General features: G+C 40.5%; 1 protein-coding gene across 8 annotated transcripts in view; it reads right to left on the bottom strand.

Annotated features, from left to right (window-relative positions):
- LOC133654105 (diacylglycerol kinase zeta-like) overlaps positions 1 to 14,418 on the bottom strand; it is a 307,039-nt gene that overhangs the window by 62,446 nt on the left and 230,175 nt on the right. For all 8 annotated transcript variants that reach the window (XM_062054130.1, XM_062054125.1, XM_062054127.1 and 5 more), the window contains one exon: positions 93 to 164. In XM_062054130.1, coding sequence (XP_061910114.1) covers positions 93 to 164 — 72 coding nt within the window. The remainder of the gene's footprint in view (positions 1 to 92; positions 165 to 14,418) is intronic.

Genomic DNA, 14,418 nt, shown 5'->3' with positions numbered 1-14,418 from the left:
AACAAAAAAACAAAAACAAAAAAACAACACAAAACAGTAACAGAATGAGAAAAAAAACAAAGGTAAAGGCAATAGGCCATTTTGTGACCAACCTTCTGAGTTTCCTGGCCTCAGGTGTTGAACTGAATGCCGAGGCTTCAGCTGCAAAGCCATCACTGTCAATGCTACAAAGACAACGCAGACTGGTTAAAATAGACCAGGCTCACGTATACTATAAGGCTTTGTGCTTTGTACTTATATCTGCTTGCTGCTGCCGCAAAAAATCTAAGTACTATCGTTCTATCTGTGTGCTTCTAATTATTTTTCAGCTTTCTTTATTACTTCTCAAGCTTATTTAGTAGTCTTTTCAAATTTGCAAAGCCCCCACTCTCTGTCTCATGGCCCCTTTCTCAACTAGATCACTGCTAAGCTAACGAAGCTAAGCTAGTTGCGGCTCAAAGCAACTACGCTCCAAAAGCATCCGCTCCCCCTTCTCCGAAGACAGCAAGAACTTGACTCGGTGAAAGAAACAACGCGAGTATGGCTCCCTGCTCTTCGAGCACCGTTCTCATGGCTAAGTTGGCCCTTCTAGAGGACCATGTACACCGTGTCTGCTAACATTAGCTGTAGCGAGCTGACTAGCCCAGCTTGTAGCAGCCCTAAGAGGCCTAATAGCCACGGTGAACCGGTTGAGACGCATAATAGATTTAGCTCTTTAGCTAGTCCTACACCTCAGTCTACCGGGCATCATACCTTAGTCATAGGGGAGTCCATCGCCCGGAAAATACAGTTTAGTAAACCAGCCATAATTAAGAGTATTCTCGGGGCCAGAGCACCTGAGATTGAAGCTAGTCTTAGGAAGCTGACTCGCAACAGGCCTAGTAAACACGTACGACAGGCTAATCGCACCACTCGCTACGCAAACATAGTTGTACATGTCAGCTCCAATGACACTGGGGATGAGACAGTCAGAGATTACAAAGAGGAACATAGCTAGGACTTGTAATCTCGCTACAAGGATGTCCCAGCATCGAGTACTTGTCTCTAGCCCCCGTACTTGTCTCTAGCCCCCTGCCTGCAAGAGGTAATGATGAGAGGTATAGCAAGTGGCTCGCTAGTTTTTGTAGAGAACAGGGACTAACGTTTATTGATAATTGGCCCTCTTTCTGGGGAAAACCGGGCTTGCTGAGAAGGGACGGCCTTCACCCTAACCAGGAAGGCGCCATCACTCTCTCCAGAAATATAGACCACTATGTGAGTCAAGCTTGACTAACTACACTAGAGCAAGCTCGGACATAGGTAATTACAGTGTCTGTTAGCCCAGGTGAGGAGTCAGTTAAGCTAAAACTAACCAGTTCCAAGCTGGAAAATTCCTGCACACATAGCATTTCTCGTAGAATAATATACAACTCACATAATGTTTTTTTCTGTAGTGCCTGTGCCATGCATTCTACTGAGGTGGGAAATTATGACGCATTCAATATATCGCAACACCAAGCAAATAATCTCAAGATCCCTATCATATCAATTCCTAGAAGTGATCGAAATTATTTAAGGCACACTGCACAAAATAAACGTAAAGTTATTAAAATTGTGTGTAATATATATGTAAAAATATGGATACCATTACTACTCCATTCTCATCTGCCTATATAAAAACGATCCTAAATATTTGTTCAGTACAATAGTTGCTAACCCAACAAGGGACTCCCCCCAGTAGCTCCACCCACTCGGCAGATGACTTTATGAATTTCTTTATATAAGAAAATTTAACTCATTAGTAAGGAGATTAAAGATAGCGGGTCCCAGCTCCAACTGGGTTCTATTAACGCATATACGAATGTATGTACGACGGATATTGCACTCCAAAATAATCTCTCTCTTTTTGAAGAAATAACATTAGAGGAACTCTTGCGACGTGTAAATGGGACAAAACAAACAACATGTTTACTTGACCAACTTCCTGGGAAACTTAATAAGGAGCTGTTTGTAATATTAGGACCATCAGTGCTAAATATTATTAACTAATCAATTTCCTCTGGCACTGTTCCCCTAGCATTCAAAAAAGTGGTTATTGATCCTCCGCTCAAAAGACCTAACCTCGATCCTGACCTCATGGTAAACTACCGGTCGGTGTCCCCCACCTTCCCTTTATTTCACATGAAGTCGGGACCCGGGGTGAACACTCCTTATGCATCAGTCGGTGACGTCTCTGCGCCCGGACATGTCTACATGCAAGAGGATCCCCTGCTGGCCCCACTATGGACTGGACTCTCACGTTATTAACTGTATCTACTCGGCATCCATTGCACCGGTCACCTAGGGTGGGATCCCCACATCTGCGGTCCCTTACAAAGCTTCTCGTTTTTTTCTTGCCCTTGATTGATTGATTGATTGATACGCTTTTCCTACCCTTTGGATCCTGCGGCTTATAAAACGGTGCTGCTAATTAATTTAATTTTCTTCGCTAACAGCCATAATGTTTTGAATTCAACAAATACTTTTTAACAGACACTAAACAGGTGTGTTATTGATTGTGCTATGGCGCTTCCTTTTGAACGGTTGGCTCACTGCGGGTGCTCTGGGGTGATTGTTTACAATATTTCCTTCTGTTAAGTACTTTAAACCGGTAGTAAAAGTGCTGTTCTGTCTCCTGTTGTTCATAGCGTTCCTATTCATTTGGATTCTTGATTCATCAGTCTAAGCAATGGTTGTAAGTTTTGAAATATAACTAAAACTATGCATACTTACTAAACCGTCCCATGTGAGTGTTTTAATGCATTTGTACCTACTATCATAATGTACTCAAGCTAGCGTTGTTAGCGGTTTCATAAATTCACCAAATTGCCACCATGGACTTATTGTGTCTTCTGCAGCGAGTGAGTCAAAAAAACGATGTATTCTGTTTTGTTTGATAAGCCGTTTTACTACAGTGTTACAGGGACCGAAGGTATGTAAATAAACATTTACAAAATCTTTCTATGGAAATAACTCATTTCACAACATGCTTATAAAGCCCTCTAAAATGCATCCAAAAACGGCCAACAATGCTGCATTTACATGTAGTGACCTGCGTATTGACCAAGTATTAGCGACCTTGTTATTGTAAGAGCTAATGCAGAGAACATACTTTTAGTAACACCGCAAATTAATCACCGACAGGTAACTTATGCAGCTGTTGACATACCGAGTACCAGATTATAAATAGTGCCTCTCACATGTATAGTAGAAGGTTGTGGCCATAAACCCAGAAGCTGGTCAACTTAAACATTCAATGTATAACTAGCAGGCAATAGGAAGATGAGACTATATGGTCGTTTGCTCTCAGCATTTATTTTTACCTGCTCCAATCAGCCGGCATTTCAAGGCATTGTACAGTAAGTGATTGTTTTTTAATGTTTGTAGTTTGTATTTCTTGTTCAGCACTTAGCACTAGTGCTACATTTACTAGTGATGTATGTGTGATACCACAGATTTTCTTTCCCATGCGATACTAATTAAAATTCAGGCTGGTTTTGGCAATACCGATCCGATACTGATACTTTGTGCAAATATACCTGATGTGTCTGCTGAAATTTAAAAAGTAGTGTATTTCAAGTGTTGTTGCTCTTGGGGTATCATCTTCAAACAATATAAAATTAAAGTATGAAACAAATGATGGTGTTATTCTGCACTGAATGTGTGATCTTACTTATATTCAACTCTGTATGTAGTGTCTCTAAATAGCCTACAATAAAAGGTTACATGCACTTGCTGTTATGTATGTTATGTTATGTTGCTGAGTGACTAATTTTAACTGCAGTACTATACAAATGACAGACTGAATAACTGAGCATTAGGTACCAAGGTGGAAGAAAAGTAGATCCCACCAATTGTGTTTAATTCAAACTCAATGACACTGTGCTCCTGTTAATGATATACAATATCTTAAATAACTGCAGTATCAAAAGTGTTGATATTTTGATTTGATAATCGATAATAAAGCATACAGATCTGGTATCTAAGGTATCAGTATTTCAGTATCGATCTGCATATCACTAACATTTACCATCCGCACAATCTTTCTACCTTTGGGCACCAATAAAAAACCTTGACCTTGACGATGCTTGGTGTTTCAGTATAGTTGGATCTAGCTTCTAAAACGTGTAGCTCATCCGCCGTACATTCAGGCACAAAAGAATAAGGTTCTAAATAATAATTTGTCCCAAAGTAGGCATTGCTGGCTTTCATGAAGTCTGCCATAATCAGTAGTTGCAATTGTTCAAGTAAATAGCGAGCTTTGTGACACGCCCTGTGAAATCAAAGCCACACCGTATTGCTTAAAATCACCAAAGTACAGTAATATACAGTATACATGTTATTATGAAAGTGCATGTTATATATACGTACAGCATGTATATATGTAACGTTGATGGAGGTTTTTGGATAATTTTCAGAATATCAAAGGCAGAATAGTTCAAATCCCCATTACATGGACAACAAAGACTCACGGCAGGTGTGGCCAGGCATCCAACACCTGACGAGCTACAAAAGTCATTAATCGGCAGCCAACAACACGGAAGACTCGCTAGCGGAGGAACTCAATCACTTGTTTGGTTTTTTGAGTCATCCAAATCAGCCATACCCCATATGCCCCTCTTGCCCTGTAGTCCTCAACTGCTTGTCCTCTGAGAACACCAGGCGGGATGGGCACTGAAGGCTATAAACCCACAGAAAGCGATGGCATATTGGGGTAAGTGCTTCGAGACGGTACAGACCAGGAGCGCTGAGAGGGATATTCAATTCATCTCTGCGACAAGCCCAGGTCACACCCTGTTCTAAGGCAGCCATTTGAGATACCAGTCTCCAAGAAGAAAGCCATAGTAGACTTAAATGAGTACAGACCAGTGGCACTGACGTTTGTGGTAATGAAGTGTTTGCCCACAGGTCAAACGGGTCCACAGAGGATGCCTTCGCCACTGCTCTCCACTCAGCTTTGGACAATTCGGACCTCCTGTCAGAATGCTGTTTGTAGACGTCAACTCAGCGTTCAATACCATCATCTATGACATCCTGGTGGAGAAACTAAGCTTACTAAGTCCATCCCTCCTCATGTGTTTCTGGGTAAAAAACTTTCAGACCAACCAACCTATTGTTGTTAAAGTGGGTCATGTATGCTCCGCCACCCAGTCATTTAGCACTGGCTCCCCTCAGGGCTGCATGTTGAGCCACTTTCTGTACGCCCTTTATACATATGACTGTGTCCCCATTCAGCTCTTGAACACCATCAGTTCGCTGACGTCATCACATTGGTAGACTGGATCACAGGGGGTGAGGAAACAGGCGCCGGCAGGGTGGTGCACCAAGAACAAACTGATGCTGAACACCACAAACACCAAGGATATGGACATTGATTTTAGGAGACATAGAGGGGAACATGCTCCACGTATAGTAAATGGAGCAAGTGTGGAAACTGTGACGTCCTTTAAGTTCCTGGGAACTTCCATCTCGGAGGAGCTCAAATGGACTGTCAACATTTCAGCACTGGTCAGTAAGGCACAGATACTCCATTTCCTTTGCACACTGCGGAGGTATTAACTTGAGGAGAAACTGCAGTTATCTTTTTATCAGGCCACCACAGACCATGTGCTGATGTAACCGAATGGTTTGCTGCCTGCTCTGCTGCAGGAAGGTCCTGCAGAGGGTGACCAGGACTTTGTAGAATATTATCAGCCGCCCACTACCCTCACCGGAGGACCTTGCTCGATCTTGCTGGCTCGGCAGAGCAAACCAAATACTAGCAAACAGCTCTTACTCTAGTCAGCACTTGCTCAACATGCTGTCATCAAGGAAGAAAATTCTGTCACACAAGAGCAGGACGGATTTAAAAACAATTTTTACCCGTGGACCATTAGGATATTGAATCTGTCCCATAGCTTACACCGGTTTTCACTGTTGTACTGCTGTTTGTACTGGCATTTATCTTCAACATGTTATTCAATGTTTGTTTTGTATTTCAACTGCACTTAACAAAGTAGCCACCTGTATTTTCGTCATGCTCTCACGTTTGATGGCAATAGAGCATTCTATTTTATTCCATTCTACAACACAACCTGTTGATAGGAATACAAAGTTACTGCCTAAGCTCAGCACTTGTCCTGACCACAGATATTGACCATGCTCATAGAACTGTTTACTAACACCTTGGGTTTAAACATTGTCTGGTGTGAGAAACTGATTTTAATCAATCATGAGCTGGAAAACATGCCGTAAGGCTTCCGCAAGCAAGCCAGGCTATCTGATAACCACACAAGTAATCCATGGAGTTATAAAAACAACGTAGGGTGTCATTAGATCATAAAAAGGTTAAACAGCATTACCTGATAAGGGAACTGACAAAGTACAGTGGTACCTGAAATTACGAGTGCCTGAACGTACAAGTATTTTGAGATACGAGCTCTGTCTGAGTTTTGTTATCTTTTAAATTGAGAGCATAAATTTTAGTTATGAGTTGTTCTTTTTTTAAGCCTGTTAAACCAGCAGAACGGCGAAAACAGATGCGAATAAGAGCTCTGACAAGAAGCGGGTGCCACATACCGAATCAGAGAAACAAACTATAAAAAACCTGCCGAGACAGCCTAACCACAGCACCGTTAGTCTACATCACACAAAGCAATAGCCAGACTTCGCGGAATTCATCCTAGGACACCAAACGTTCAGACGACGGACATTTATCCATGAAAATATGGAGAAGCCGGTGGTGTGCCTGATGTGTTTCAGTTTGTCCTATATTCTGACTACAAACTGGACGATCAAGCATTACAGACATACAAATCCCTTGGTGTCAACTCCAGTCAGTCACTCAAAGACGATTTTTATCATGGGCAGCATAAACAACAATAACAATTCCGGAAAAGCAGCACTAATTTGCTTACAGGGAGAACCAATCAACAGAACAACTTAAGCTTAAGAACACCTACCCAAGACATGCTCTTTGTAGATTTTACTTCAGCTTTCAACATAATACGACCAAACAAACTCAGATCTAATCTCCAAAACCTTTGTCTGAACACCACTCCATGTAACTGGATTTTGCACTTTTCATTTACGCACACACTATGTGAGAATGGGCAAGTATACTTGTTCCACCCTGTCTATAAACACAGGGGCCCCACAGGGCTGTGTATTAAGCTCAACGCTCTTCACAAATGACTGCACAGCCTCTAATGCAGGGGTGTCAAACTCATTTTATTGAGGGCCACATCGCAACTATAGCGACCCTCTTTATATTGATATAAACATAGCCTTGTTACACAATTGCGTAAGCAATTATTTTCTATTTTGATATATTTACTAACAGATGATGTATAACTTGCTTAATCAAGGTGACGAGGTGATATTTAAGTACGGCGGTACCTATAACTACAGATCGAAATAAGTTTGTTTTCCAACCACTGTAAACCAAACCTTTAGCAGCGGTCCAGCTTCCACAGCCTTCCTGCTGACATCCCCTGGCTGCTAGGGTTTGCTACTCCACACACGCCTGCCTATCTGTCTCTATCTCAGTTGGGCTGTGAAACTATGACTTTCTCTCCGCTTCAAATGTTGTCTAGTAACTCTCCAAGCACATTGCCTGAAAAGTGTCAACTCTTCTCTAACATAACACTGATTGTGGGAGGTATTATAACCAAGAATATCCACTTTTTTAAAGTCATTACTCGCTGCCATCCTAGTCCTATCTTTTTGGTAACTTAGCTTGTTGTACATGTTGGATCTAATGAGAAGGGAAGACACCAATCAGAACAAACGGAATAATTATTTTGAAGTCCTCTTCAGTCTGTTGGAAGAGGTAAAGGTTTCCATTATTATTACTTCATTACAAAATACAGGTGATGCTTTCACCGGGAGTGCTGGCCATGGGAATTTTGCAATATCTAAATAATAAATGATAAATGGGTTATACTTGTATAGCGCTTTTCTACCTTCAAGGTACTCAAAGCGCTTTGACAGTATTTCCACATTCATCCATTCACACACACATTCACACACTGATGGCGGGAGCTGCCATGCAAGGCGCTAACCAGCAGCCATCAGGAGCAAGGGTGAAGTGTCTTGCCCAAGGACACAACGGACGTGACTACACTGCTCCTTCACAAATAAATCCTTTTGGACTTTTGCAATAAAGTGGAAAAAAAAACAAAAAACACCCCCCGCGACTCCGAAAGGATGGATGGGCACCTCTATTCTCCACTCTCTTTCGGCAATTACGTTGTAGAGAGACTCAAAAGTTTCTTAAAGGGGAACTGCAGTTTTTTGGAATGTTGCCTACCGTTCACAATCACTATGAAAGACATGACTACAGATGGATTTTTTTCAAATGCATTCTAAATACTAAATAAAAGTAAATAAAAGTCTGCTTACAGCGGAGCAAATGGGAGCTCCACTATTTCGCCCATAAAATCCAATAAATAACCATGAAAAAGCCGCCATCAATACTCCATTTACATTTTGTGACTTGAATATTAGCCAAGTATTAGTGATATTGTTATTATAAGCGCTAACGCAGACAAACTATTTATAGCGGCGCCGTGATCACTACCGTGTGTACCTATGTTTACATCATCGAGTGTTCTGCTGCTTTCTCGCTTCCTTGCCCCCTGTACATTCATTGAAGATCATAAATCATGCATCTCACCTGGACAGAAGAAGTCTGAGTAGGTATTCCGACAAGTATGTACACTTTGACAGCCATTTAGGACCCGAAAATGGCTTGAACGACACAAAAAGAAACTTCTTCACATAAATGGAAATATATGAACATTCTAGCACTCGGCATCCTAAAGAAAGCAAACCTGGTACAGTAAGTGATGTTTTATTATGTATGTTAACATAACTACAGACAAAGTCTGCAGTGAGTAATAATCAGCGATGAATAACAAAAAGCAAACATTGTGATGCGTTTTTTAAATTAATGCACCGTGTATGCTTAAAATGATCAAAATACGTAAATATTAAATTAAATTAAGATTAAAGTACCAATGATTGTCACACACACACTAGATGTGGTGAAATTTGTCCTCTGCATTTGACCCATCCCCTTGGGGAGCAGTGGGCAGCAGCGGCGCCGCGCCCGGGAATCATTTTGGTGATTTAACCCCCAACTCCAACCCTTGATGCTGAGTGCCAAGCAGGGAGGAAACAGGTCCCATTTTTATAGTCTTTGGTATGACTCGGCTGGGATTTGAACTCCAACCTACCGATTAAAACTTATTATAAATGTGCCAATTGCTACGTTACATATATACTTACATCATGTATACAAAACCTCAGTGGAGGTGTTTGGATGTTTTATAAGGGCATTACAGGTGGAATTGCGCGGCTCCCATAGGCTCTATTGTAAGCAAACTTTTGATCGCATTTATTTAATATTAGAATGCAAAAAAAATAATAATAATAACATCCATCATCATGTCTCTCATAATAATTGTGAACGATAGACAATATTCCGAAAAAAGTGCAGTTCCCCTTTAAATGAGAAGGCCTTCATTTTTATTTTAACAGATAATAGCGCTAACATTATAGGCTGTGTTAGTTAGTACCCATTGTATTTACGGCAGATGACATGCTAGCGTTACTGCTGCTTGGCGTGGTTCAAAAATGCGATGTTCATTTACAGTTATTGAATGCTGTATTTTCAAAGGTTTCGTATGCACTTCTCTTGAATATCAACCTTGTAATGAATACAAGTGGCGCTGTTGCAATCATTTCTTTTAACAATAGCCAAACTTTGGAGCATTTGTTCTGCCTGGCCGCCATTTTGCTGTCTGACGTCATTACGCACCAACCACTGGCCTCGTTAAGGAAATCGTTTGAAAAATTAACAAGAACACTTACAATAAATACATCCCACAGGCTGTAGCTAGATCTAAAGTATAGAACGTTGTGGTGTAAACATTTCTAGTTTTGCGTGATACCCGGTCGATACACTTGATTAATCTAAGGATTTACAACTGATTCTTATCGATTGATTTGGCTGTTTCTGACGCAGCCGATTGCCCACTTGTCAAATCGTATCGGGTCGCATTAATTTATCTTTCACAAGCCTCTTATTCTGCCTCTCAAAGAAGGCAGACACTCCCCGCTCTCTCCCGTATGTCGCTTGCCTTTTTAAGGGCATTACAGGCGGAATTGCGCGGCTCCCATAGGCTCCATTGTAAGCAAACTTTTTTGTCTTTTTTTTTCGTCTTGTCCTTGTCTAAATCTCCAAAAGCCTCTCTTTTGCACTGTTCTTTGAAATCTAACACATGGACTTGATAAACTGGTCTCCCAACTCAACTGACAAAGTCTGTTCGACGTGAAGCTCAAGTCCTGATGGAACGTTTGCTGCTGTATACATGGGGGACTATTGGGATAAGTGGAGAGCCGTGTGCTTGGCAATTCTTTCTGTCAAATACGTTGAAGATATCTTTTTGGAACAATGACAACAGGTCATCTGCTGATTGGATTGAGCGTTACTCTGGTCTATCGCAAAGCTTGGAAGACAATAGCAGCCGTTCAACGAGACAAAAGGTGATGGATGGGCTGGGCAGAGCTCTGGAAATTGAGACTAGATAACATCTCGGAAAAGCTTTCCGCTCTGCAAGGCAAAATTATGATCACTCTGAGAGACAGAATGGACAACTAAAGCAGACAAACTATTGGAATGTGTTTGCTTGCTCTAACCAAAACAATCATTATCTACAATTCGGCTCCATCTGCATTGGCCGTGGCAGGAACTGCATGATGCAGTTAAAATCAGAGTGAGATCATTGCAGCGAAAGACGATACCTTCCCCCTACTTCAAAGACATCTGCGATGTTGACTTTATTCTGAGATGCCGAATGGAGTGACTTCCAGGCTTATGGGCAAAACACGCACCCATTGACTAATACTACACAGATGTGCACACATAGACCCCTCCCTGCAGCTCCAGGTCGGATGCCTCCCGCCCTACTTTCTGTGTGTCGTAATTGTGTGCTCATATGTGCTTTTTGTTGCTTGACATTTTTTTTGTGGTCTCTAACTGAGCTTTCCACTTCATAGGAGCTTTGTTTGGGAGGTGCTTTTTTTCTGCTTCTCCCTTCATGTTTTACCTTTCCTTCCCACCTTTTAACGTGGCGCCACCAGGTAGAGATACAAGAGTATTCCTGTTCTGTATGCTCCTGTAACTGTATATTGTATGTCTCTTCTTGGACAGGCTTTACTGAAAACTGATGTCGTCGTACTTTTTAAGTGGAATGACAATAAAGTTATATTCTATGTTATTTGACCAAAGGGTCAAATAATATTTGATTCGACTGTCCACATTTTCTTGACTGTTCAAGACAGACATAATCACTCAATATAATAAAGAATTACCACAAAATAGCAGAAAGAATATGTCCACACTGTGAGGTAACAACTCTTTTGAAGCTCTGTTGTTGTACTGTAACGTGTTTGTATATCTATCTATTTTGCGGATTAGCCAAATGCTTGTGCATACAGACATACAGAGCCTAAGCGCATGTTGAGTGAATCAGCGCATACACACAGAGCGCTTACAAGCAAAATACAGTGTGGAGAGAAAGAAAGGCAAAAAACAGCAATTCTACTGGTTATAAAAGAGGGTGCAGTGCGTGAGGCGCAATATGGAGGTATGTTGGCTTTAAAACTAACAATAAAGCTAAAGCTTTTAACAAGGAAGCACCGCGCTGCACGCGCCGCTTTTATGTGGCAATACTGTATGCAGTTTGCACTCAAACTTGTTTAAACATTTAAATATAAGTAAGTAAGTAAGTATTTAGGCCTCCAAAAAGAGTTTCGAGTCACTGGTAATGTTGTGCACATATACGTACATGCACACACAGCTGGTTGGCTTGTTGCCATTTATTGGCAGAGTCAAAACCGCCCACGTAGCATATACTAATGCAAGGTAATTGACTGACAAATTCTTAAATTTGTGTTTTATCTTTAACAATGTGTGTTATACCTGCTACATGTCTAATCTGTGTAGTCTTAGCCATAGTATTATTTTTTAGTATTTACTAATTATTGTATTTGTCTTAGAGCACACACCAAGAGTGGCAACCATGAATCAATAAGCATTTAATACAATGTGAATAAAGCTTTCTATTCTATCCTAAATAGAGCTGGGTAATATGGCTGAAAACTGTATTATGAGAGACATTTCGTATATTGATCGATATCGATAATTATTTATATTTTTTATGACTTATTTAAGCCTGCTAATGAATACAGTAGTACAACTTCCAACTTACCAAGGGAGCTATTTATCAGTGAAGGTGTCTGGTAGCCAGGTGGTAAAATAATTGCAGTAAATTTGAAGGTAGTTGCAGTTTCGAGACACTAGACGGAAGTAGTGTATAAGCTATTGATCACTACACAGAGTAGTGTGGGAGGCTGCAAATTAAAATGACACACAGGAAGTGTCAGGAAGTTGCCGCATCGTCTGCATTAAAACCAACCAAACTAAAGACACGTTTCTGTTATTGAGTTGTTATATCAAGATATCACAGTTTCTCTTCTCACTCCATGTAGAGAATCCACAGCGAGACAGAAAAACGGCACGACCAAACTTGGTAGTTTACTGTTACCTGATTAGCGTGCCACTCCAATTGCTCAGTGACACTTCCTGTTTCCAGTTTAGCTGGGTTTCCAGTTTAGCTGGGTTCCCAGAGCGCGAGTGACTTCATTTAACAAACTTTTTTGCTTCATAATTTCTTTTTTTTTCCGATCAAAAAATATGAATGTACAGGTATATTGAATGTTTTATCGAACACATTTTTTATTGATATCGATTGTGTCTATCGTGATATATGTACTTTGAGTGCAATAAGAAAAGCCCTGTGTGTTTAATACCTTAATTTTATTTTTTAATCTTCTAAAATTGTTCTTTGAGTGCAATAAAAAACATATGTTCTAATGTATCGTATGATTTTCTGATACAAATGAATCTACTAATGGTATTTTTGTGGTCCCCTTCATTTTGAAAAGTATCAAAAATAATTGATATACATTGTGGTACCGGTAACGGTACCAAAATGGTATCAAGACAACTGTATATTTTACATACAGATTCACTGCCTTGAGAAAGGCAGTATGAATAAAGAATTAATTAGTTGAGCTAAAACGGTCTGTGACTTGTGCGATTTTGGCCATTTTAAAGACTGGTAGAGGTTATGATTAAATATTTTATTATTTCCACACCAATGATAAACATGAGGAAAACCAACATGTTTCTGTGTGTAGGTGTGTTCGTCAGAAAAAGACAGAGAGATGGAGAGAAGCATAAGAGAGGGATGTAATTATAGTAGGAGGAATATTGTTCACCTCTGGCCGAGCGTGGGCTAACAGCTACACTGCTTGTCTGTGTGCGTGCGCTCCCAGAACAGTAAAACAATGTGATTCAAGTGCTCTAAAAGGCATTTATTCCATTTCTCTCTCCATCAACTTTTTTTTTTTCATATTACCAATCCCGATTTCACTCTCTCGCCAATGGCTTGAATGCCTCTCGGCCGACTCATCTCTGCACCTCATCCGCCCACTTTATGCACTCAGAATTGCAAATCACACTGCTAACACAAGCATACAGTACACATGCAAACTGTTGTTCGGATCACAATATTGTGTTGTTCTCTGTGTCAACATGTGTATATTATTTTGTATTAAAAAACAGATGATAAATTAGACACACCTAACATAGCTACATATACATATACACAAGCATAATGTATATACATACACACATATATACATATATAAATGAATACATACATATATAAATAAATACATACAGTCATGGTCAAAAGTTTACATACACGTGTGAAGGACATAATTGTCATGATCTGTGGTCTGGATCATGTTTTTTTGTTATTTTCGGTTTAAGACTCCATGTAGTTCCTGTTTGTGCTCCCTTGTTTGTTTGAGTTTCCATGACGACTGATTAGTTTCACCTGTCTCATGTTAAAAGTTAAAGTTAAAGTACCAATGATTGTCACACACACACTAGGTGTGGTGAAATTTGTCCTCTGCTATTGACCCATCCCCTTGATCACCCCCTGGGAGGTGAGGGGAGCAGTGGGCACCAGCGGTGCCGCGCCCGGGAATCATTTTTGGTGATTTGGTGAGTGATTTGGTGTGTTTGACTCACGCACCTGCTTTAAACAGAGACTATTATTTAAGCCTGTTTCTCCAGTTAGTCGTCCTGGGGACATTACTCTGTATGTCCCCAGAGTAATGGGGACATACAGTACATATCAGTGTGTGAATGTGTGTCTGTGAATGGGTGAATGTGGAAATAGTGTCAAAACGCTTTGAGTTCCTTAAAAAAAGGTAGAAAAGCGCTATACAAGTACAAAACATTTACCATTTATTTGCTCTGTTCATGCCATAGATTCATGCTCTGCCAAGTAAGTTTTGTTT

This window comes from Entelurus aequoreus, linkage group LG07 (assembly GCF_033978785.1).
Source record: "Entelurus aequoreus isolate RoL-2023_Sb linkage group LG07, RoL_Eaeq_v1.1, whole genome shotgun sequence".
Classification (NCBI taxonomy): Eukaryota; Metazoa; Chordata; class Actinopteri; order Syngnathiformes; family Syngnathidae; genus Entelurus; species Entelurus aequoreus.
This window is presented reverse-complemented; position numbering and strand designations above follow the sequence as displayed.